Source organism: Cygnus atratus, chromosome 2 (assembly GCF_013377495.2).
Source record: "Cygnus atratus isolate AKBS03 ecotype Queensland, Australia chromosome 2, CAtr_DNAZoo_HiC_assembly, whole genome shotgun sequence".
Classification (NCBI taxonomy): domain Eukaryota; kingdom Metazoa; phylum Chordata; class Aves; order Anseriformes; family Anatidae; genus Cygnus; species Cygnus atratus.
The window spans coordinates 75,593,596-75,620,474 of NC_066363.1; the positions used below are offsets into that span (position 1 = coordinate 75,593,596).

At 34.1% G+C, this 26,879-nt stretch overlaps 1 protein-coding gene across 1 annotated transcript in view; it reads right to left on the minus strand.

Moving 5' to 3' along the window:
- Positions 1-792: 792 nt before the first annotated feature.
- The window catches only part of LOC118255462 (cadherin-10), a 53,468-nt gene continuing 27,381 nt past the window's right edge, over positions 793-26,879 (minus strand). The window contains exons 3-11 of the mRNA XM_035561668.1: positions 25,380-25,499; positions 24,566-24,733; positions 20,993-21,180; positions 17,800-18,053; positions 14,372-14,508; positions 12,036-12,157; positions 3,914-4,022; positions 2,152-2,403; positions 793-1,286 (exon numbers count right to left, since the gene is read on the minus strand). Of these exons, the coding sequence (XP_035417561.1) occupies positions 793-1,286; positions 2,152-2,403; positions 3,914-4,022; positions 12,036-12,157; positions 14,372-14,508; positions 17,800-18,053; positions 20,993-21,180; positions 24,566-24,733; positions 25,380-25,499 (1,844 nt within the window). The remainder of the gene's footprint in view (positions 1,287-2,151; positions 2,404-3,913; positions 4,023-12,035; positions 12,158-14,371; positions 14,509-17,799; positions 18,054-20,992; positions 21,181-24,565; positions 24,734-25,379; positions 25,500-26,879) is intronic.

The window sequence follows — 26,879 nt, forward strand, 5'->3', positions numbered from 1 at the left end:
ACACACGACAACTTTAGGAAGTAGCATTTTCAAGCAAGCAAATAGATCTATGACTTGATCCTCTCCCTGTGAGCACATGCACTTCTAGCTGTGTTATATGCATGCAGCACAGAGATATTGGCACTTGGCTGTGCTGTCACTGGAGAAATGTCATGCTTTCTTCAAGCCTGGAATCGATGGCCAGAACAGGCAGGCAAGCATCAACATAGTTGTAAAAACTGGTTTATTTCTTAAAAATAAATACAAAAATATAAATATAAAACATTGGCAGATAGAATTTGATGAAATGAAGTTGCACAAACTTTTTTTTTTTTTTAAACCAGCTGAATATTACACTTATTAACACCACGTGTACAATTTGTTTAAATTTTAATGTACAGAACAGGACATACTGGGTTTTTTCTTCTTTGCCATCTTAAAAGCTGCACTTGCAAGGGTAGAACATGTACCTAACAGAAGCGGCTTGTACATGAGGTTGCTTAAGGGATTATCACCCTGTTCAAATTTCTGAAAGTAGGGTATTTTTTATTTTAATTACTAAAATGGACAACACTGAATTTCCATAGCTTTGGCTCTTGGAAGGTGATTAAATAAAATGCTGTATATATTCCAAGTGGCATCCTACTAGAAAGAATGAATGACGTTAATGGACAAACTGGAAACAAATTTTAAAAGGAAACCGTTGTGCTGAGTGGCAGGAAAATTTTCCTGAATGTTAAATACTGTTGAGTGCAGAAGGTGTCTGTAAAATTACTTCCACTCAAAGGAACCAAAAATGTAGCCTACTGTAGGTTAAGAAGTGTCTTTGTCACTTTCTCCTCCACCATACATTTCAGCTAGCTTATTAAACCGAGGGCCCCATTCTCGGAGGTAATCATAGTTTTGGTCTCCTTCAGTAGTACCTGACTCTAAGGAGCTCAAGGATTCAGCTATTGAATCATTTCCCTCATAGGCATAAGTTGCAAGCGAGTCATACGGTGGTGCAGAAGGATCAGTATCGTGCTCTTTTAGCCTTTGGTTAATGAAATCTCGGACGTCTGTGTTATCTGGTGCTGAAGGAGTCCTCCGTGGTACAAATAGTGTTTCAGGGATAATATCTCGTCGAAGCTTCTTATCTTCGATAGCTGCAGGATTCCTCAGTGTGCCAATATCAAAGGCTTGGGTGTCTTCCTCTCCACCACCTTCATCATTATAACTCACAATGTTGTCTCTGATGTCCTCTTTAGACAGGATCAAAGGCTCCTTCTTTCGTTGCCTCTTCAGAGCAGCAAACAGCACCACTATAACTTAAAGGGAGAAGGAAAGAATGGGTAAAGATCTCAAATAACAAGTTCTTAGTAGCAGATCCATCAGATACAACAGCTTTACTTCAGCAACATTTCACCAGTTCATTTCCGCCTGATAAACGGATAAACTTCACTGTCTTTATTACAGTAACACAGTAAGGGCTGTATCAAAATGTGCTTTTTTTTATGCAAACATTGTGTGTGCTGCTTTACAGAACCATGAGCTTTGTCTAGTGCTCTTTTAATAACTTTGATGAGTGTTAAAATAGCCAGGTTTATTCTGAAATTTTTTTATTTTTTTTAAGCTTGGAGTATACTGTTCAAACTGTTTTCCAGCCGATCAGTAAGTGATATTCTAAAAACCACAAAATAGTGTGTTTACAAAATTTGCAATTTTTTTGTTGCCACACAGAAACCTTTGGATAAACAGTGATTTAATATAGTAAAACTATTCACTAGCATATTCTGTGTGAAATATATACTGCACGTTGACTTTAGGTATTTATTTAAATAAAACAATATTTTCTCTCTCTCTCAAAACAAATAAGTTAAAATGAAAGAAAGCAATTTTTGATTATGTTATTCCTTCTGCCTGATCCTCTTTTTTAAAGACAACAAAAGAATAAAAATGCTGCTGGTTGCACACTGATACATTTAACACTCTGGAACTTGATTTCATTTTTACTGTGTCCAATTTCCAGGCAAACAGTTTTTGCCTTTTTTTTCTTTTAATTCGCATTTGAATGTTTCTTGCAAAAGAAGCAAAACCCCTGGTCATTAATGCTACCAACCTGCATAGCTTTGTAAAATGTGTCAGGCCTGACACATTTGCTCATGGGGGGAAATACACATTTCTTTTTCTTACCGAGCAGGATGATGATGCAGAGGAGAATGGCAATCAGTGCCCCTGTGCTGAGGCCAGCAGGGAGGAGCAGGGCCTCTGCGTTGCAGGACTGCATGTTTCCCCGGCTGTCACAGGCACATACGCGTATGGTCAGCGTGCCAGTGCTGCTCTGGATCGGGTAGTCATTGTCTGATATCACCACTGGTAGAAGGTACGTACTTATTTCGTGTCGACTAAAGCCATTCCTTCTCGTCAAAATTCTGGCAGTGTTATCTAGATTGATTAAAATACACTGTTGTATTGTATAGGAATATAGAAAGTGTGTCACACATAGTACATGCAAGCTATGATATTTTACGTCACTGGCAGTATTTTGAAATGGGCTTTTCCTCATATCGTAGTGATCCCTCTCTTTTCCAATGACATTCACATTTAATCAGAAAGCTATTTATGATTTTTTATGTACAGCTGGCCTGCTCCTCTGTGCCTCTGCAGCACCTCTGAGTGTGATTTGAAAAGAGGATTTCTCAAAGCTTAAAATGTTTTATAGATTAATGCATGCAGTGCACAACACAGTTCCATTCCATGGCTAAAGCCCTGAAGTGAAGTGGCCAACGGAGAAAAAATAACCTTCCACTTCACGCTGTTTAACAAGCACTCTGTTCTGAAAGATTCTTTCCATGGATCTTCTGTGACAGCACCCAGGGGAATGCTATCTGTAAATGCAGGATGAGATTTTCCACACTAAAACACTTTCAACATGCTGTAGAACAATGAATTATGTACCTTAGCATGTGGCGTAGAATTTCTGTTGGAAATTTTTTTTCAGGAATTCAGAAAAGCGAAAGATGATATTCCTGCTCAGTTTTGAAATGTGAATTTAATAAATTGTATTTGTGGCAAACGAATCTTGATTCTACATAGCACACTTGAGCATCAGATCTATTCAATGTGAGGGCAGTGAAGGAAAGAAAAAAGTACTGGCAAGAAATGAGCAACAGGAAGAGACCGTTCTATTGTCAAAGCCACTTTATGTTTACGAAAATGTAAGTCAACACTACAGTTTTGGAGTTTTTAGTCCAAAAGGGGGAAAACATGGACATTAGAAGGAAGATATCATTTCCATCACACGTGGATTTCTTGAGGTAAATGGTTAGCTATCTCGCCAGCCAATGTCAGGCTGAATTAAAATAACTCATGCAAAAGGAAGAAAGTAATTTCGGATAGAAAAGAAACACCATGGTCAATACCTCTACATGCTCAGGACATAATCACCAGGATGTAATATTTGTTTAAAAAATTAATTGATTTTTTTTTTCATGGCCTCCATGAAGGAAAATACAAAGTTCTTCTTTACTGCATACAAACTGGTGCTTTGAGTCATCATTTTCATTCATCATCACAAAGAAGCAAAACAGAAAACCAGGGGAATCGGAATCAGACAGAAGGCTAAAGTGAAACATCTAACCTTGTGAGGTGAAGTCATTTTTGAAGCTTTTTTTTCTCCTCCCTTTGTTTGGTTACTCACCCCAAACCAACACTTTCACTGATTTTCTTTATAACTTGTTTAATTCTATTTTTTACCAAACTAACTTTTGCCTTCCCTGCATAGATGAAAATATAGAATTCCCAAACCACAAATATTCATGCAGAATTATTATTATTAGCAGTAGCCTAAAGAGCTTCTCTATGTATTGATAGATATAAAAAAAAATTCAAGATATTATAGGAATGTATACGAGATAGTAAAGATAAAATTTCCTTGGCCAGGCATAAATTTTACCTTCATTATCCTGAACAGTGAAGTTAGGGTTAACAGCAGCTAAACTGAAGAAAAATTTTTGTCCCCCGAGAGGGTCATCTTTGTCTACTGCACTTATGGTCTGAATAAGCTACAGGGAAGAAAAAGCAAGCAAGCAAACAAACATCAACAAAACAAACAAACAAACATACATCTAGTTTTTTTATACAACTGTGATTATTTTAAGACTAGAAGAGTTAAGAAAACTTTGTATTCAAACTATGTACATATTGACTTAATACTTAAACTGCAGGACATATTAACTGAACAAATGTTGAAAAAATGTATCATACAAGTTTTCCAACAAGAGAGCCCATACATATTTCATATGGTGTTACATGTACACATGTAAAATGGTCAGTTTATAACTTAGTCCTCGTCTGTTTCTTTTTTTTTAATACATATTTATATGTTTTTGTAACTACATAAAGAACAAAACTATGATCAAATCAACACCTAAAAGAGGAATTCAGAGGATAAATATATGTATATATACATATATATATAGTTGATAAAAATGTTATTTTATCAGATATTATATTTTATTAGATGCTTTTGGTAAGGAAGTTAAAGTTTCAAATTAAATTTCAAAATAAGAACATTTGTTTCTAAAGCAATATTTTTCTGATTCTTAGTAAAGCAAAAGATACAAATAAGATTCTTGAAACTAAAAATGCCAGTTAAATTATATGGATATATTTCTACTTGTGAAACACATAATACATAATACCGTACAGATTCAGCACCTCAGACTGGGGTCTGAAATCTGGTGTCATTGTTCTCTGAATGAGCTGCATCAGATCTGTTTGATACTTGAATTGAGTGCTTTCTGCAATCCCTACAATTTTTTTTTTGTTTGCTAGTAATAGTAAAACTTTCATCAATGTTTGTTTATCTGTCAGGTAAATAAATGTTTGGCTTTTTTTCCACTGACATTTCTAGACCTAAGGCTATCAAGGTGCCACTTACCAAATAAAACACATTTTTTGACATCTTCATTGCTTTGTTTCAGTGCTTTGTGTGGTGTTTTGTTTTGTTTTACACCTTAGCAATAAAAACAATACCTATGGCTATTTTGTGTGTGTGTGTGAGAGAGAGAATGTTCAGTTATTTTCTTAAGTTTAACTTGCCAAAAATAGATTAATCTTTAGCCTAGATCTTTTTTTATTCTTCATCTCTGCTCCATCATTTTAAATTGCAGTGTTTTTTCGAGCATGCAATAACTTCTAATTTTTGACACTATTCCTTCCCTGTGGCATACTTGTTAAACTCTTTGGTTTTCCTTTTCCCCTTCTTCCAGATACAGCCATTTTTCAGATTTTGTCAGGACCGATCATCTTTAATATCAATGATTGCACTATTCTCCAGTTTAACAAATGCACGATTAACTCCCCATTTCTTTCTTGCACATCCAGAATACAGCAACAAATTTCTTCATGAGGCAAGGATTGGAGTTATTTTAATACAGCACTTTATGTTCTTTCTCTTGTAGAGTTTTGTCTTTCTCTAAATTTGTTTAATCACATAAAACTCCGATATCTTACTGGATGAGCAAAACAGATAATACAAGTGTAGCATAGTATTTGCTTTTAAAGAATGAATCTTTAAATTATTTAGTGAGTTTATAAGTAATTGGCAAATAAATCTTTAGAGATTTTTGCAAAATTAAACATATTTCTTAAGTCAAGAAAAAACTAGTCCATTTTACTTCACAAGTGGAGACCATGAACACAGTCAGTTGTTGGTGTTAAGATGATGCTAATCCAGTTATATACTTCTGATTGTCCATACCCATAATTTAGAATAAGTATTTACATTTTTTTATTGCCTAATTATTTTATATATGTAATTTACATAGGTTATTAACCTACTACAACAATATCAACCAGTGTCCAAAACCCTTAGCAGAACAAACTGCAAAAAAAGTCACCTATTAACTTTCCCATCCATCATTTCTTGTAGCAATCGAAGTTCTGAATTGAATACTGATCATGTTTGACAATATAATGCATTTTGCAAGCTTATATTAGGAAGAAAAAAAAAATCTTCTGCTTTTTTTTTTTTTGGTTGCAAGCATCGTTCAGATATGAAAATGTACAGATAATTTGGAAATGCTGACAAATATTTGGCTGACTAAATATTATGCAGTTTCCTGTTAGTTGCTGATATGTATCTTTAAAAGGCAAAGTTTTAAGGACAGTCTTATTGAAACAATGTGTTTATGTGCATTATCACATTTATAGCATGTCGCAAGTACATCACAAGTAACAGCATTATTTGTTTTGCTATTGTTCTCAATTTGAACCTAAGCTTTTAACAATCCTTGCAGATGAAGATATTACTGATAATTTACACTGGAAGTGCTTTACTAGCTCCTTTTCAAATAAATGCATATACACATAAAACAAGCACTCATCATCTCCTGTGCAAGACTGGAAAGTTCTCCTTGCAGTATCTCTGGTGCACCTGAGATCCTGGTGTATGTCAGCACAAGGAACACACACTTTTCACCAATGTGGATGATGTTTATTTAGATCAGGGCCTGTGGTCTTTGGAGGGAGCAGCATCTTCCTGTCAACTTTCTGAAGCACTGCATATGCTCTTTCAAGGCCTATATGTGAAGCAGGCTTCAGACAATACATGGCCTCAACATACAAATGAGCAAGGGAAACAGCAGATTCCTCCTATATTGCTGAGAAGTACTCAAAATACAGATGTGTAGGCCACAATCAGTGATACAGATCGTTTTGGTGATTTCTTTGCTTGCCTACTCCATCTCTCTTGCAGACAATTATAGCAGCATTGGAAGTTTGGGTGGAAGATGAGGTCCCATGACCTAAATAGGATGTTTGACTTGTTGACTGTTGAACAAAAAGAGTTATCACAACTTCTGTTTGAGAGTGGGGTGAGGTCGGGAATCTCACTCAGCTGCATTACTATTTGTTGTTTTCATGATAGATCTTGTGTATTTGCTTCCTCCATTCCTTTATTTCACAGGTTCTGGTCAAAACGAAGGAGAGGAGACACTGATAACCCCAGTGTGTCACAGGAAATTGTGTTTTCAGATTTTTTCCAGATTAGCCATTTAGACTCTAAAGGTTCTTCCTCTTCTCTAAGACTTGTCTAATCAAGACTTGGATTGGTGTCAAACCCTTCCAACCCATACCATTTGTATCTGATAGTTCTTTGTGTTTGACTCTTCTTTTTCTAACCTAGTCCAAGTGATTGCAAGGTGAAAGTGGTTCATAAGACATGTTATCTTCCAGACTTTCAGTGTATTGTATTTTCTGGTCCATGTCTTGTTCCTCCAGTATTTCAATCTCAGCCATCTTGGGGGCAATTTATGGATCTTATGAAAATGGGTCTTTGTTCACACTTTTTTTTTTTATTTTTTTTTTCCACAAATCTAAACACTTTAAGCACACTTTACCACCGTCTGCTGCAGGTAAATCCAGTAACTCAACAATTTCCATCTGGTTGTTATCCCATTGTTTGTGGGCACAGAACTGATGGAAGTAATTAAGAGTGTAAGTAACCATGGGAGCTGTGTTGCATGAGCTTTCCTTTCTGCACAGTTGCTAGGCAGCCACTTGGAATACTATCTATGTTTTACCAAAGATAGACTCATTCTTGAAGCTTCAAGGACTGATACAGCCTTCAATATAATCATTTTTAGCTGTTGTTTGCCTGACTCTGAAAACTGTGGGCAGTAAATGATTGCAGGGTAACTATTAAATATATGCAAATCCACTTGAAGAACAAAAAGACATTCCTCACTGAGTACACCTGTTTATTTGTAATCAAGATGTACATTAGTTTCCCAGCAGCATTCTCCTTTGAAATGGTAGAGAGCAAACTCTGCCTTATAGTTCATCTACCGCCCAGAGTTACATTGTAAATATAGATAATATGTCTTACAGCATATCTGCCACTGCTAACATACATTTTTGTTATTTCATAGGAAAACTAACCAATACTGTAACATTAAAGGCTTTAGTCCTCAGTTTTATATTTGTCTATACCATTTCATACTATGTTTATTTTTAATGATATTAAACAAACAACAATATCCATCCACATACTCATGTCTCATTAGAAATGCTGTTTAGTTAGGAGAAGGAGAAAGTAAAGGAGAAAATAAATATGATCAAGTTTTACTATCACCCTGACTTTTCATGATAAACTGATTTAACATACCAGAATTTCAGAAAGAGAGCGCCTACCAGGAAATAGCTAATCTGAGGAAGTTTAAATGCTATCATAGCTATTTCAAAAAAATGGAAATCTGGGGAATTTTTGTTTCCTTGGAATGGTAATAAAATTATTTTTCGTAGCCTTTATAGACAGAGCAACTGCATTGGTAAGTGTACTGACACAAAACAATATTAATAATCTAAGGGGGTTCTTATGTGGTATAATATGAATGTGATAGTCACATAAATTTATTTTTATTTTGTGTTGTAGATGTGGTGAGGGGCAAGCCTGGTTGGTGAGTATTCCATTGCTCCAGGCAGTGCATCAAAACACAAATGTTACTGTTTGTCCTTTGTTCTGTTTAACTTTCATGGTATGGGGTGGGGGGAGAGAGGGGGTGGTTGTGGTTTACCTTAAACAAAACAAATAAATGGAATTTGAATGCATTATATCACGTTTTCATATATGATTTCCTGATGTCATTAGTATTAATGTGAAATACCCTACATTTCATACAGCGTGGTTTTCCCTTTGTACTGATCAGCTGTGGGATACCTCCACTACTCCCACAGTATGGAGTGACAAAGCAGTGACAACAGCAGGGAAGCCAAGAACGTTACGCCAGCTGAAACCAGCCAGAAATATTAGGGCCTTAAAGTAGTCAAAGAGGGTTGCTAGCCACTAAAAAAATAGATAAAACAGTAGAAACAAATTTGCTGTGTAGGTTGTTTTTTCCAAAACAATTTGCCTTTGTGCTTAGGTCCTCAGAAAATGTAAATGATCTTTTTTTTTTTTTTTTTTCTGAAACACACTATACATTTGCTTTTAAATTCTGTGCAAATAAAATAAAATATTTGTTATTAAGAAAAAACAAAACCAAAAAAAACCCACAGCTGTTTGGAAACCCTATGTTGATTTCCATTACAAAAACTTTATTTTACTGGAGTAAGCCAGAGTAAAACTTTGAGAGTTATTGAATAAAATGGTGCAAAAAGAAAATTCTAGTACCACTAAAATCACTGGAATACATGAAATATAAGGAAATATACTGAAGAGGCTGAAGTAAAAGTAGATTAAAAGAGACAGAAGAAGAAAGAAAAAAATATTGAAGTAAATTGACCACAAATTGTAGTATGACTTAAGAAAGGAGGGAGATGCAAAAATGAAAGATAAACTAATACTTATATCCTTATATCAAAGGATATAAGAAACTTCTATAGAAAAACATATAAAGAAAATGAGAAGTAATTAAATTACTAAAAAATGAATTAGGAAATAATTTAGTTTTTAAATAGATATACGTTTTAATTACTTGTTCAATAAGAGGAATAATGAATAGAAAGACATCTGTTGAATACAATAAGGAAATTGTTGGAAATATAGAGGTAACAAAAGCCATGTTTAAGCAAGACTATGTTGGGGTAAATATACCTGATTAAAAAAAACTTTTTTATGTATGGGTCAAATGAGTTGATAAGAAGAGGGGCAACATAAAGAGAACATCGGTGAAAGAAACCTAGCATGATTATATAATTTATGATGAAGATTCAGGAAAAACAAACAAACAAAAAAGAATAAATCAGACATATTTTAAAATATCATTGAAAGAGAATCTATGATGAGCTAGACTGATTTATATAACATCCGGACAAATTAAAAAGGGAGTAGATATGTATAGATTTGGTAAAACTAAGCAAGCATTCTTGGGGACCCAAAAAGATGAAAACATAGCTTTCCTCATTACTTCTGAGGCTTTGAAAGCTGTGGGGAGCCATGCTGTTTTCCTATCTGCTACTGCTGGCTCAGGCAGATAGTCCTTCGGAGAAAGGGCATGGTTTTTGAAAGGACCAGAATGGTGCTGGGCATCTGAGTCTGTACAGGTCTGTTACTTCAAGGCCTATGGCATGGGGTGTATGTTTGTTACTCAATATTTTTACATTTTAAATATATATATATAATCCCCAAGACACGTGTATATATGAATTAAAATAACCAGAGTAGGAGAAGATTGTGAAGAGCCAAAGACACACATACACAGATGCAAAAAAAAAAAAAAAAAAGAGAGAGAGGAAAAAGAAAAACAAACAGGAAAGAAAAATAACACACATGGAAGGAACCAAACATTATTTAGTATAGATTAATTATATTCAATCCCTCAAGACAGACTGAATTCCAAAATAACGTCTTATTAATGATCTTCCAGTTAGCAAGAATATAATTACATTCAAATAGATTATTCGTGTTATCCTGCATTATATTTTTCTTTTCTCTTCCTGTGAATTGATTTTTTTAAAGACTCAGTTGCAACTCAGATTGTTTAAAAATGGTTATAATTATATAATATATATAAGTTATAATTATATAATATATAATACATGGCACTTCCTTCTGACAAGGGAGATACTGCTGAGCATTATAACACTTCAAATAAATGGGTATGGGTATGTACACTTATTTAGCTTCTTACTTATTAGTTATAAATACTTAGTCTATTTTTTTTTTTTGTCTGACAGCCATTTCTGAGTATAAACAGAAATTGAGTTTTAATGCAGAAATAAGTTTTACATTTATTTTAAAATTATATTAACTTAAATATTTTAGGTAGCTCAGAAAGAAAAGGATATCTCAAAGTACGTTTACCTGAAAATACAACTGTTATATAGAAAATACGCTGCTTGTGTTCTCTATCATTATTAAACCTGAACAAAACAGATTCTAAAACTTCAAACAGAATAAGACTTCTCTGTTAATTTTTTTTTTTCAACCAGAGATGCTGGTGAAACTGCAAAAGAAAATTCACTTTTCTACATTTTCAGTTCTCAGTCCATATCTTATATTTGAATTCATTAAAATGTTATTTTAGCATTCATAGTAGACACTACAACTGTCAGAAATTCTAGATTTTTAGTCAGAAATTTCCATTCATCCATCAGCTTTAATTATCTTAAAAATCTACTAGGAGGCAAATATTACTCAATATTGTTAAGTATTTAATATATTATAAATTTGAACCTTAAGTCCCTTGTTATAATTTCCAACTGTTGCTTTAGAAAGACAAATGGCAACCTGAATGCAAAACTTGTGATGCAACCTGAATGTGATACCTGTAGGTCTGAAACAGTTAAGACAAGCTGGCACTTCTTCCACGTTCTATTCAAAGGTGCTGAAATGCTTACACTGAGGTTCTATTGTGATTGTTTTAGAGGATTTATTACTGGCTGACTGTGCTCTGGGACATGCTGTGCTGTAACAGGAAAACCGTTTTTTAACGGTTCTAATAAGCAGCTGCCTATTAGGGACTGGATATTAAGCACTGCAGTCATTTCACATAAATTAAAGTATGCTTTCTGTAGCCTGTAAGAAGCAAAACAAAATCATATGTTCCCAGATGAAAAATGTATGGTTTATATTTTATTTTCAAAAGTTTTTGGTGGGATAATAAGACAAATACTACAACTGAAAAAGAAAAAGAAAAACAAAGGTGACAGATGTAGGCTGTAATCACCATCAGAATGAACTGAAATATATCTGAGGTTTGCCACTTGTAAGTTACTGAAAATAAATCAGCTTTTTAGTAGATAAATATAACATCTTGCTTTCTCTGTGAAGGTAATGGCAAAGCTAATTATGTCCATGTCTCTTGGGCTTATCTAATTAGGATTTAACAATAGTAAAGAGTTAGGTTGATGAAAGTGGTAATTCACACACTGATGCTGTTGTAATACATTTCACTTGTTGTAATTGTTGTAATGTATTTCACTCTAAGCCTCACCTACAGAGCTACTTGTTACTTTCATTTTCAACATTTCAAAAGATAATTTGGACATAATTTATCCCAAGCACCACGCAAGTATGATCTACAATTGAGTGTCATAGCAAAGTTGGATAGTGGAAAGTATCAAAGGCATACCTGTCCAGCTCTTGCATTTTCACAGACAAAGGTATCATAGAATACAGCAAACTGTGGGGCATTGTCATTAACATCCAAAATTCTTACATAGACAGGAACACGAGTAGTATCTTTGGGGTTGTCTGACAAGAGAAAATAGAAGAATAATGAGCTTATTTTCCTACTAAAATTATTCTATCTTCCAAATTTAATGAGCAATGGACATTTAAAATTAGGCTTGGAATTGATCAAAATGTAGCATATAAACTGGTACCAGGTAAGAATCAGGTCTGCTGAAAAGTAAGGAGATGTCTTGCTTAGAGTAAAAAAAGAACAATGTGTTGTTATCTAGTGAGCAATTAAATTTTTTTTTTTACATGAAAATAGGGGCTGCCACTGCTAATGTTCTATGAAAATATAGCATATGAAAAGTATGCCCATTACTATAATGACAAAATTGTTAATTTGGTGGGCTCAAGGGTATCATTCTGATGTAAGGTTTTGATTTGTAATTTTAAAATGATTTGCGATCTGATTTGTTTTACACAGAAGAGACATATGATTAAAGCTTTCCTGTGCCTTTATTAAGCAGGGAGAAATTCTGATAAAGCCAATATAAATGTCCCAATAAAAATCAGAAGTGATTAGAATTAGAGTTTTTTATGTTTAAATTGCCTTAAAAATACAAATGTAGATTTTCAGACCTTAGGTTCAAAACCAACAATAGTTACTCCCTCTACCTCCCAAGATGCCCAAGCCCTAGTATTATTTAGACTGCCCTCTCATTACTTACTATAGGTTAATTCAGTTAATTTCAGTTAATAGAAGTTCATTGTTCCCACTTGCAGATCTAGCAAGAATAATGCCTGGGAGTAAAGAAGTACAGCCATTTCTTTGAATTCTGCTGGCTGGTAGCTAAAATTTATATGATTTTGTTACCATAATGGAATAGGATAAATAACAATAGGGATGACTCAAAATTTTTTATTTATTTATTTATTTCATTGTAAGCTGAAGCAAAGAAAACAGTAAATATTCAGGAGTAGCTGACATTAAGTTCACAGGTGATTTATAATGTCTTTGCTGAAATGTGATGTGGATCTTTTTGACATGCTGAAATGTTTAAAGTGGCAGGTTTGGGACATTTTTTTTTTTCACAGCCTGTTGTATTTTTATACTAGCTTTCCAAGTGCATTCCATTCTTATCACTGCTCTCCTGTTGTCTCATGTTTCACAGGTAATATTTTTAAATATTTAAAAACTATTCTCCCCCTTCCATTCTTTCTCTAAAACAAATGTACCTCTTTAGAGAAGCCTAGCTGTTCCAGATAAATCCTGGCAGGAAATAAGTTGAACACTGTGATATGATATAGGTATAAAATGATAATAGGTTTCTTCAGTATATAAATGCTTCTGATAAGTATTTTTACAACAGTGGACAACACTGTGAAGGAGTGCAAGCTCATGAACATGCACTGCAAGAAAAAAAATAAAAAAATACAGCTACTGGGTGTGCTCAATACAACCAGCCTACTGCAGGAGACACTTGGGCTCCGACTACAAAAATAGTACCGGGCAGGCTAAGATTGGTTAATTGCCTGGACATGATGTTCCATTTAGTTCTCTGCAGTGTAGTTCCTGCCAGTTGTGCTGATCAGCAACTTCTGCTTCTCTGAGTGATTTAGAATTAACCCTAAAAATCAGTGTCTTTGAAAACACATGACCTTCACTAGCTGATTTCAAACATCAGATTTTTGTCCCTTAGAAAATTTTCTGGCAGAGGGATTGGAGTTAATCTCAACCATGTAGTGGGATCTTTGCTTTCCTCTTTACTTTCAACATGAAAATATCTACAAAAAGATGATGTAAACAGTCCAAGAAATGTTACAACTTAGGGGTCAAGAGGAACCTAACTAACTTGTAAGATTCCAAGAGCTGTAGGGGTAGATACCAAAGGAAGAGATAACAAGATTATTTCTAAGGAAATGAAGAAACCTAAAGAGACATAAGCATAGATTACCATTTTGAACTCTGCTACTGTAACATCAAAATCTGTCATTTTCCTCAAAGGAAAGAAAGGAAATAAAATCACTCCAGTGTTATTACTTAATTGGGTGACATTTCAGAAGTAGTTTGGATATTAAAGGTCATTGAAGGAAGAAGATGGGGAAAAAAGCAACGTGGAGATAGCTGCTGTTAGCTACCCCCAATTTAATTTCCAAGAATATCTTACAGAATTGGGTGGGAGGAAGGAAATTATTATTTTTTACTATATATATATTATTTTTTTTTGCATGGAGCTACAGCTGTAACTTTGCAGGCTAAGGAAAACTGAATGAAAAAAAAAATTGGCTTACTGATCTCAGCTGCTATAACACTAAGATTGTGCCATTGTGATATCTCACGGTCAAGTGGCTTAGAAGTATAGATGGACCCATTTCCAGAGTGAATATTGAATATCCTGTCAAGGTCTGTGTGACGATCCAGAGAGAACCTGCACAGAAAGAAAGAAATTATTGTTAAAAGGATAGAAAATGGAAGAAAGCATGTTTCACAGCAAGTCAATACACTTTTCAGGTTATATACATTACATTAAAAAGGTTGCTTTTTATAAAACAAATATTTAGTTTCTGTAAATTTGGTGCTTCTTTTTTTTTTCCCCCACTGATCATTGATAGTTATTTTAATGATTGTTTCTAAAATTGAAATTGCATATGCACCTTTCTAAAAATTCTTAAGATTAATTCTGTAGAATGAGGAATAAAAATTGAAAGAATTTCATAAATATGATATAGCAGCGTAGTATTTGATCATCTGAAATTTTATACACCTGTATGAGAATCATAAAAAATAAGTCAGAATTTCAATATAATAATTCAAGGATTGCTTTAATCCATAAAGGAGAATTCTCTTTGATGTACTGTTCCTTCAGACTGAGACAGACAGCTAATTTCTGAGCTTTTCAAAAGTAGTGTTATAAGCTCTCCTTATACTTTACTTATACACTTATATACTTTAGGATATGCTAATTTACTGGAGATTAAATTTAAAAAAATATATAAAAAATAAGTTCATATGCAGAAATTTCACTTTTATGACCATGCTGATGTCAAAGGACTTTCTATGGTGCTATAGATGCTACAATTCCATGGGCAAAAGTTCTACTAACATAAAATGGCAGAAATGTTAAACTACAATCTGCAAATTATTCTTTCCATCATTTTTTCTAATAATCAGCACGACCTTCAAAGCTAGGATCAAACCTTTGATGTGGAGTTAAGTGTAATATTTTGTGAGGTACAGAACATTTGTCTACTTTTGGCAGAATTGGGTCAATTTATCAAAAAATCTACTGTACTTGTACAATTTGATAGAAACAATTGTTTACGTTCATGTTTTTATGAACTTTTATGACTGACCTAAACATTTCATAGAGTGTATCTATTTTTACTTACAGTATTTAACTGGATTGAGCCAAATGAAAAAAATGTCGTAATATAAAAATAACATCTGTAACATTTTGGTGGGTTTTGTTTGTTCAATTCACAATAAAATAAATATATAAAAACAATGAAGCAACAAACAAGCTAACACCAAAATGAATACAAAAAACAATCCCAAAAAAGTTAGAACAGCCAAAAAACAAGACATTTGAAACTGCAGGAAAGACTTGCTTAAATGTTTTTTCTTGCCTATTTATATATAACAACTAAGTTATAAGTTACCTGAACAAATTTATTTTTCAGAGAATTTATATTTAGGACTATTTGGCCCATATGATAAATAAGTGATTTTACTTCATCCATGGAAGAACTTTAGTGAGGAAAATAGCTTATTTAGATAGCAATCTAACAGTTTTTCAACAGGCAATAATCACTTCTCTGTCTAACAAAATCTATGCCACATTGTCTCATTAAAAATTCTATACCATTTCATATTTGGTCGGCAAATGCTAATGAAATTATTAGTTTCAAAAAAACCCCTCCATATTTATTGAACAGAAATTGAGAAATATTGCAACAAGAAGCTGCAGGCACAGTAGGAATTCTAACTTATCTAGAATTTTAATACAAAGAAGTTAATATTTGAAAAGCAACAGTTAAAAAGAAAAAAAAAGTTAAAAATCAGAGCCAATTCTACAACCTGAAGCTGTGATTTTGTTGTTGTTGTTGTTTGTTTAACAGCAGTATTAAAGAATGATACAAATTGCTCAAATTTCAAAATAACATGACAACTTCAAAATAATTTAGTTTAAATGTTACCTGTTCACTTCTGGGGTGAACGCATTTTTCTTTGTATTTAATATTGATGTTGTAAGAACTAAAAGCTTATGAAAATGTATTCTAGCTAATTATTATTTTAGTGAGTATGTAATGTTTCTTTGGAAGTTGAGGGATAGAGCCAATACTGAAGAGAAGAATTTGATCTATAGGGTACAAATTGTTTTAAAGTACGTGTCTTCAGCTAGGTAGCATTAAATGAAAGATAAAAAAAAATGACTGAACTCTGTGTGAAGCAAATTATCATGCATAACTCGATTTTTTTTTATTATTTTTTAATGAACTAAGTCTAAATAACCTCCTTGTTTTTTGCTGTTGTTGTTGTTGTTATTGTTGCTGTTGTTGTTGTTTTCTAGAAATTTCTTTGCCCTTTTTATTTGCTATACCTGCCTCTTCACAATTATGACAGAAATGTCAACTGGACACAGAAAAAGTATATAAAATAGTCTTTAAATTGCTAGTCTGTGTAAATTATACTGATGAGAGAAATACCTGCCACAGCCCTTCAATTAATCATGTGTGTCAGACACAAAATGAGGAAAAACACCAAGTTTGTTCTTTTTCCAGTCGTGACTATGAAAACATAACTGGTAAAATTGCCAGTTGTCTCATGCAAGCAGAGTGGATAAAGATGCAATGTTAAGTCATTTATATAGTCTTAAATTTTAGAGGCTTGGTGTTTTCATCTGCTATCTTTTCTATGCACACAAATAACCATAGGAGAAAATTAGATTCAGTTTCAATTCCTAATCCAGTTTTACCACCTGGGCCTCATTAAGAAGCATGTGGCAATTGACTTCAAAGTCAGTAAATAAAGTTCTTTTGCTAAAATGTATTTTTTGTACTTTGTTGGGTATTTCAGACAGACATAACCAACTTGGCCATCTTTGTCTTACCTGTTTCTTAAATTTTATGCACTGTAGCATAACAAAAGCAAAAGAAAACAGTGTCATTTAATACATTCAGCTAGATATCATCTAGCTAAATGCATCAAGCAATATATACATAGAAGATTTTTTTTTTTTTAATATTACTCTTTAATGTCTAATTTCTTAGGGTATTTGAGCACACATCAAGATAATTTTATCCCGTGTAGCTATCACAGTGGCAGCAGGAAGCTCCAACCAGAGCAGAATGAGATTGGATCTGCCTACTTTCCAGGAGTGATGGAAGGAAGAATTTAAAGCTCTGTCCCCTTCCTGGCCCCAAGACTGGTTTGGCACTTTTTCATATTCTGAAGTAACAGGTAGTCCTGAAGAGCTTAATTGAAATCAGTGTGTAATTTTATAAGTTTTCTGAGATTTGACATACTAAAAAGCATTTCTTATGTCTTGTGTAAAGTGAATGGCTGTTCCCTGAGGTGTTCTGAGGCTTACAGATAGCACTATTCTCAACACCGTCTATCACTTGTACACTAGTAAATAGGAGAAAAAACATAATCACCTTCTTACTATTTCTCTTAATTTCTTTATCAAATGATGCATATGAAGAGAATGGTGTATTACCTTATGGGGCTTGAAGCTGAATCAGGATCCCGTGCCATTACCGTTCCTATTATTGTCCCCAACTCGATATCTTCGTGCACCTCAAAAAGGTAAGAAGATCTGCTGAAGACAGGAGGTTCATCTACATCTTCTACAGAGATTTTCACGATAGTTGTATCTTTAAAAGGCCCAAGATAATAGAAGCGTGGATCCACATGGGTATTCTCAGCTTCTACTTTCAATGTATAAAGCCTTCTCGTCTCATAGTCCAGTGGCTAAAAATGAAGATGATAAACTATTAAATTACATTATGTATGAACAGATGTTGACCTATATACATAATGGAAAATGAGAAGGACTCAAGTCTTGTCAGATCTTGTTCTGGGTTCTGGGAACCCTATTGTGGTTCAAATTTTCCACAGAAAGACCAATTTCTCTAGTAGGAAATTTCCAGTGTCTTTAGGGGGAGATTCTGTTCCTACATATTACCTGAATTAACATAGCACCAATCACAAAAAGATATTCAGTGCAAATTTACTGATTATCTGGTTAGCTTTGTAGCTCTTTCACAAGCATAAGGATATGAAATAATCGTGAAAGTATTTAAAATATTTGAAATACAGACTGGACATATTGAAATTGCAGAACAAGGTGCATAATACTAATACTTTTTCAGGAAATACTATAAATGCCTGGGTACTCAAAACTGCTTGAGTATCCTTATTGTCAAACAAATGTAGCTGGCCTTCAATATCAGCAATGTGTTTGTGTTTATTTGTTTGCTCATTATTTTTAAGGGAGGGGGAACTGTCAAAATTCTCTACATGTAGTAAGAGCTTAATCTTGTTCCTTTTCATTTAATTTCATCGATCAAACATCAGAGATTTTCTTTTTTCAAAATAGATTTGACATTTTTGTCAGCATTTCCTTTTTAAAATAGAAAGAGGAAAGGTTCAGGGTTATAATTAGAAACCTTAGTGGGTACAAAAGAACCTCTATTTCTTCAAATGTTTCTAACTGTCATAGATGTAAAGTGTTAGCTAATTAATGATACCGAGGAGATGAGCAGGCTGAGAATTTACCTTTCTAACACAAAGAGGACATCTTTAATTCCGCCCAAATCTCAGGGAGCTATTGAACTAGTCATTTTCATTCATCAAAACGAGTGGTAGAAGACATGCCTTTTTTTATTTTTCTCTGCTGCTTTTAAATACAAATTCTTGTTCATGAAAGATGCCAGAATGCCTGCCTAGAAGTTTAAATTGTCTGTTTAAGAGCAGAAGGATGCAGTCCAGACAATGAATTCTACTCTCACACTTGTTTTAAAAAGCAGTCAGAGCAGAAGGGAGAATATCTATGAATATAGCCAGGAATTGCAACACAGTGGTGCTATCTGAACTATCTGAAACTCTCTGAACAGTGTTGCTATATGAGACTATTGGTGTGTCTATGAAGTGCAGCATGCTGCTATTAACGGATGCTATCTTCAAGCCTACAGGCAAAGAAGCCATGTTAGTCCTACTTTTTTGTAATTAGCAGGCTTAATTTGTCAGATGGTGCATCACACAGATATATCTACCGTGCTACTAGTACATTCAAATACAGTTTGGACATCTCTTCAGGCTACACCACAAAACATTGATATGAAATGTGTGGATTATAAGGGTATCCCAACACATTGCCAGTACTGAACAAAAGTATTGCCCACAAATATGAGATTGTGGCAAAGCAACAATGAACTCAAGCAATTATTTTATCTTTGGAAACATATGTAGAAAAGCTTGTAAGTTCTTTTGCAGATGGTGTTACATTGAGACAGTAACTGAAGGGCTCAGTAAAAGAACACCAGTTACTTGTAGTTATTCACCATTGAAAACAGAAATCACAATCGAAGTGGCTAAATAATAAATAAATGATGAATAATTTCATAAAAGAACAAACTGAGCATGGTATCTTCTTCCTTGCTAGTCAATACTAGCTAGTCTGTGAGATCTGAATGATAAGCTACTTATTTATCAATGAGAAAGCATCCTGAAAATTTTAGAGTGTGTCAGGTTGCTAATAAAATGAGAGGATCTTGTTCATTATTACTTATTGGTGACACTTTTGGAGCTGCTGTCTTATAACATGAATTTTTTATGCTTGATCTAGTTATTAGACTGTTTTTTTTCAAGACTATATTGATTTAATATAATAGAAGTCTGCATGGAAAACCTCAAGCAAGCAAGAAGAGAATAGCTTGAGAGATGCCTTTGCAAACTTCTATGAAAAGGAAGAATATCTGGCCCCTAACTTGGTGTTTCCATACCTTCCCAGATAAACTACAATGCTGACTATGAACAATGAAGAATATAGAGGTCAAAAAGGAACTCAATGTCATCTTTGCAGAATTTATCTTTACCTTGGTTGCCATTATGAAGAGATGCAGAGAAAGAGGTAGTGGTATAGTAGTGTTTAATTTGTTATGCTATGCTTAGGGTGATTTATTTAAAAAGCTAATATAAGCAATAGTTTGTGTTAGAAATGCTCCCTAGACTCTTTAGAAATGCTCACAATCCCAAAGAAAAGGACTGGGGGACTTCTGGAAGGGAAAATGTTGAGGAGTAGGAGAATGGCATTTCAGACTTTGAGATCTTAAACCTTTGAAAGTGCTTTGAGATGAAAAACAGGGCAGAACTAAAGCTAGCTCTGAAACAAGAACACCATCATTATGCACTGCTTATGTCTGTACCAGCTGACCTCCTGGAAATACGAACAAAATAATATAGCTTGTGACAGCTTACATGAGTGTATTTGTGTTTTGTCAATCATTGGTCTCCTAATTTGACTCTGTGTGGATGAAAATCTAAATAAGGAATGCCCAAGTCTCTCTGTAATGAGTGAACTGTGCATTGTTTGCTGAAGAAAACAGGTTGCATGAATACTAATTAAATCTTTATTTGAAGTCACAGAGATACTAACATTGGGGATGGTCCATTTTTTGCACAATTTGTTAATGCTTTAAACCTACTCTGTATCTTGGAGATATTGCTGCCACCTGTTATTTCTAGTTCATCTTGAAAGGAAATAGTATTGTTCAGTCACCAATGGGGGCTGCTTGCAAGTGCTAAGCAGTTAGAATTGCCATCACATGATCCAAGCATGTTTTTACAATGAACATTTGTACCGTAACATTGACAACAAAATCACTTAGTGAATTTTTTTGAATAGACACCTTTCGCACAGTTATGATGCCTTCCTGAGTGTCCTTCTGTGTCACAATTTCAAACATATCTGTCCCATCACCATCTATAATTCTGTACTCTACTTCTGCATTTTTTCCAGTGTCTGCATCAGTGGCTTTGACGCTGCCAATGGCTGTCCCAACTGGGGAGGACTCAGGAATGCGGAGGTGGATGGTACCTGCCAAAGAAACAAAGAGCCACTCAGGATCCCCACAAGCCACTACACAAGCATTAAGTAATGTCTGTGTCACACAATAGCTGATTACATATTTTTGTGTATCTTTTATTCTAGAGATTTTCCCTTTTAATACAGATGGGGTGGGCAAAGTATGAGGCAGAGAACTATGCATGAAAAAAAGTTTAGGTAGAAGAGTGAAAACAAAATTGTAGAAAAACAAAATCGTAGAAAAAGAGGATTTAAAAGCCCTTCTGTATTCCTATCCCAAAGAAGGATCAACTATATCTATCTGTACTTTCCCCTAAATTCTCCATCCAACTATAAGAAGCAGATTGAAATTTCAGTCTTCAAAATTAAATAGTCAGATACAATATTAAATAAATAAAGGGAAAGGTTCTTGAAAATCCACAAGCAGAAACTGTGCCTACACTTGTTAAAGCAGTAATTCATGCTTGATTAAGACTCATGAACACTGCAATTTTGGTTTTGTCCTTCTTCTGGCTCAGTTGCATCTGTTTATTGTGGTTTCATAGCGCAGATAAAAAACACAGGAGTAAAACTGTCCTCATTCAGAAATGCTGCAATGAATTAAAGTAAATATCCTACTCTACATTTTAGTATTCTATGTGTTAGCCATCCTGTTAAACTGTAAATAAGGATTGAGATCTCTGATCCCATCCATCAGAACGTAGGGTAGCAAAAGGTGTGTGACACATAATGCACTAAGAAGAATTCTCAAAAAAAGATTTTAAAATGAATACAGATACAGCTGCCATTCCAATGACAAATGCTAAGTCATCTAAGCTCTACTGAAAAACATTTTCTTTTCTGCCCTTATTTAAGTGTTTTTAGATTAGTTGTTTTACTTAAACACCTCATGAGCTAAGTAAAGTGAGTTAGAAAGACAATTCAGTTAACAGTAATACAAAAGTGGAAGTGATAAAGGCCAGTACCATCAACAGGAAAAAGGAATAGGCTACCCAAAAGGCAGCACATACATACCTAGTTACAGATAAGAAGTACAGAAAAGTTCATAAAGGAAGTTAATAGTTTTGTGTGATCAGAAAGAATCATGGGGAGAGAGCAGTAGCAACATGACCTTATCATATATTCAGGAAAACACTGGTGGGGATTATCAGTGTCTTTTAACAGAGTATGTTGTCAGGCAACTAGAGAATGACAGAGGGATTGTTTTTGGTTTTAAGGAGACACAGTGAAAAAAAAAACAATGCCCCATTATTCACTAGGAAGTTTAAGAGTTTCTCTCATTCTGCAGAACTATTTTTCTGTGCCATTATTTTGTAGTTTGCAAACCTAAAAAAAAAAAAAAAAAAAGCAAAAATTAAAAAAAATAAACACATATAGCTTATTTATTAAATCTCAAAGGAAAAAGAGTAAAATTGAATTTCTTACAATAGTATTTCATCAGTTTTTCATATAAAACTGATATACAGCAGCAGAATTAATACTTTATGACCATATACACTCCATATTCTATTTATAATGAATTTATTTTCATGCAGTTACATTTTGGTGTTTCGATCAAGTGATTTATCTTGCATTTGCTCTGACATTTTTCATTACCTTTCTCTAAAACCTAAATCTGTGTACTTTGCTACATTAGTATATAATCTTTCTGTAATCTGTTAATGTTAAAAAAAGAAAAAGTAGCCTCTGCTCCCATTTAGTATTTTTCAGTACTATGTGAGACTATGTTGAAAGACTACTTTTTTTTTTTCAGTTAAAATTTATACATTATAATTAGTTTTATGGTGTGTCAACTATTCTCTGATTATTTTATTTTATTTATTTTATTTAATTTTTTTTGAGTGCTTTAAACCACAACCCCAAGCTGTGCCTTGTGGACCCTGTTTTGATTCCCACTGCAATACCCAACTCATTTATTTATCTAGAAAGTGCTAAGAATTCATAACCTCAAGTACTAATAAGGCAGGGGAAATAAAGAATAAAAATAACCAGAAATCTATCATCTGAAAGACTATTTTAATTTTATGGTTAAGTAAGACAAAATTTCTTTAAAGCAAAGGTCCTATCTGATTTACACTGACAACAGAAAAATGCACAGATATTTCTGGAACAGCAGATCACCATCTCAATCCAATGAATATGATGTTGGACTGCCATGTAAATCGTATAAAAACAGTCTAGAAAGTTGAAAAAGTTGAATAAGCCATTCTAGTTATTAATTTCACACGGTGTTTAAGAAACAAGAAAAAAAAAGGAAATGAAAAGAAGAGCATAACAGTGCATAGCTTATATGCTGTCCTAAGTATAACTGTTAAAATTAGCTTTTCCATAAAGCTTTGAACATGCAACATCTTTGAAAAGTCTTCCTAAATTGCTCCAGAGAGCAGTAAAACAGCATTCCTCGCCTACACAGCACTGGAATTACCATAATCCTACATATATAAATGTAAACTAAAAATGTAATAAATCAAAACAATGTGAAATTACAAAGGGACTTAAAATGACAAATTAACAATAAATTCTGTCCAGAATAGGGCCTGTGGGGAAATGCTCAAACTGTAAATACTCAATTGCTCATGATTTTTCTGTTTTGAGTATATGAAATCACATGCTGATAAACATCTTAGCTAAATGCATATATATTAACAACAAAATTACATTGAACAAAATTATGTACTCCATTTGTGCTATAAAGAACATGCTTAAATCAGAATCATTTGAAACTGGTTCTGTTATTATGAGCCCGAAGGCTGATCATCAGTAACTACTGGATTTAGTGGCGTTGTACTCCAGTTTTGTGGATTCAGAAGAAAACCTGTATTTTTGTTTACCTTTGGTAAACATAAGCAATCAAAAAAAAAGGTTAAATGCCATTTATTTCACTTTGGGAAATCTTCTATCTATCAGATTTTGTAGCAGTAACTGGAAAAATACAAATCTGCTTGTTTTCCTTCAAGTAATTTGTTTTCCAAGTTCTTCATGATTAAATGTTTAAGCAGATAAAAACGTTCAAACATTTCTGCATACCTACAATTACTACATGTTTTATTTTCCAATGGGGGAGTGTCTAGGAATTAAGCAATAGGTAAGGGGAAAGAAATACATTGCTCTAATGCTCTTATTATTTCACCTCCAACTGCCTCCCATAGTACTGGACGGTATCCCAGGTCTTCTGTAGTTACAGTTGATCATGTAACTGTTTTCCTAACAAACAAATACTGTAACATTTAATATTCTGCTTTAATAATAGTGAATAAGTCAGTACATAAGCCTTTTTTTGTTGCTGTTCATGTGTGCCCTGTAATCTAGATTTACTCTAAATTAAACCAGATGGTGATTGCTAAACTCTTTGGTTTGAAGCTCTTAGAGTGCAGGACAACTATTAAATGCAGCTTACTCTGGGGGAATCGAGGTGGATTGTCGTTGACATCAGTCAAAGTGATGTTCACAGTGGTGGTCCCTGATAATCCACCCATCTGGCCTCCCATGTCCTTTGCCTGGATAACAACTTGGTACTGCTCCCTGTTCTCTCTGTTCATGTTTGGCAAAGCAGTCCTGATGATGCCTTAAATAAAGAACAAACAAAAATTGTTAATCGTGCCTTTATTTTTGATGTGAGGCTATCTGCTGCATCTTTTATTTATTTACATTTTTTTTGGTATTAGTCTGTGAAATGTATTCCTAAAGTATTCATTTCATGCTTTAAAGTACAAAAATTTGTTCATGAGCTTTATAAATAGTCTTCATAACAAACAATCTGTTTGTTTTAAAAAATCTTAGTTCTTCATCACAGCTCCCTTTCCAGTTTACATTTCATGATAAAAATGATTCAAGATATTTATGCAAGACAAGATTTGTGGGTGGAAAGAACACCTTTTATTAGTCTAAGTAGAACCACTAAGAATAAAAGAACAACATTTTCTAGGACACAAACCTTTCATCTTGCCTTCACCAAAATATTCTTACTTAGAACTTTACACTGTCTTAGCTATTTCAATTGTACCACTGCAACAATACTTTTACTTCATAGTGTTAGCTGTAATAACTCTTAGTTTTTATTTTTATTTAGTATAAGAACTATAAATTATGAGGGAAAAAGCAAGAAATATTATTTATTTTCAGTTAGCTTTTATTTTTTTTTTAGGTGATCTGAGATTTTTAAAATGAAAGAACAAGTTTACGGTAAATGGAAATAATGACAATTTCCTGACCTGTTTCTGGTTCCACGGAGAAATATGGCTGCCCCTGAAGTATGCTGTAAATGACTCTGGCACTGTTTCCATAGGAAGGGTCATCGGCATCAGTAGCTGTGACTTGCACCACAGAAGTACCTGAAGCATCCAAAGTCAATTTAGTTTCAGATAGTACTAAATGGAGGTCCAACAACATTAATTTCTGATTGAGCAGAACCCAAAGAAAGTTTCAGCTAACGTTGATTGGATTTTTCAAGCATGTTTATTATCCTATGGTGAACTTTAGATACTCTCTTCCCTGTTTCAGGGTCTCGTTCTACACAAATTGAACCTAAACTTCCATAATTCCACAATGATTAAGGCCTAGTCAGTAAAGGTAAACAATAGCAGTGGTTGAGCTGAATTTTATCCCTACCCTGCTATCATGCATTCATACTTATGTACTCACTTCTCTTCAGAGGACTTACTTGTTTTTATTGCAGTACATCTCTGCTTTTAATTACCCACAACAGTTTTTGTTCTGTTTTGTCATGTTTTCATACAATACAGCCAATGTGATATAAAAAAATCTCAGAATTGGAGAAATATGTATTACAAGGGTGGACCATTCAGTGGATAAGGAATTGGCTCAAAGGTTGCACTCGGAGAGTTGTGGTCAATGGATCCATGTCCAGGTGGAGGCCACTGACAAGTGGTGTCCCTCAGGGGTCTGTTTTGGGACTGGTGCTGTTTAATATCTTTATCAGTGACATAGACAGTGGGATTTAGCGCACCCTCAGCAAGTTTGCAGACAACACCAAGCTGAGACGTGCAGTCAATACAACAGAAGGAAGGGATGCCATCCAAAGGGACCTGGATGAGCTTAAGAATTGGGTCCACGTGAACCTAATGAGGTTCAGTAAGTCTAAGTGCAGGGTGCTGCACCTTGGTCAGCGCAATCCCAGCCATGAGGACAGACTGGGAAAAGAACTCATCGAGAACAGCCCTGCAGAGAAGGACCTGGGTGTTCTGATGGATGAAAAGCTTGACATGAGCCAGCAATGCGAGCTTGCAGCCCAGAAGGCCCAGAAGCTGTGGATGCCCCATCCCTGGAGGTGTTCAGGACCAGGTTGGATGAGGCCCTGGACATCCTGATCTAGTAGGTGGAATCCCTGCCCATGGCAGGGGGATTGGAACTAGATGATCTTTAAGCTCCCTTCCAACCCAAGCTGTTCTATGATCCTTTGATTCTATGACGCCTATCATAACAGCACATGTATTAATGAGAAAAGATTATGTTGCAAACATGAAAGGTGATATTTTGGAGCTATTAATGCAACTTTGTTATTTTTTGTTCTGATTTTTATATTTCATTTATATGGTCAAATATATAGATAGTTATATATACAGTTATTAATAGGAAGTAAATTGTATCATATTTTTATTTCATTTTTATTTAAAAAAAAAAACAAACAATCTACTTCAATGTATCATTTGGAAGAAAACTGAAGAGCATCTTTAGCAACTTTAAAATAAATA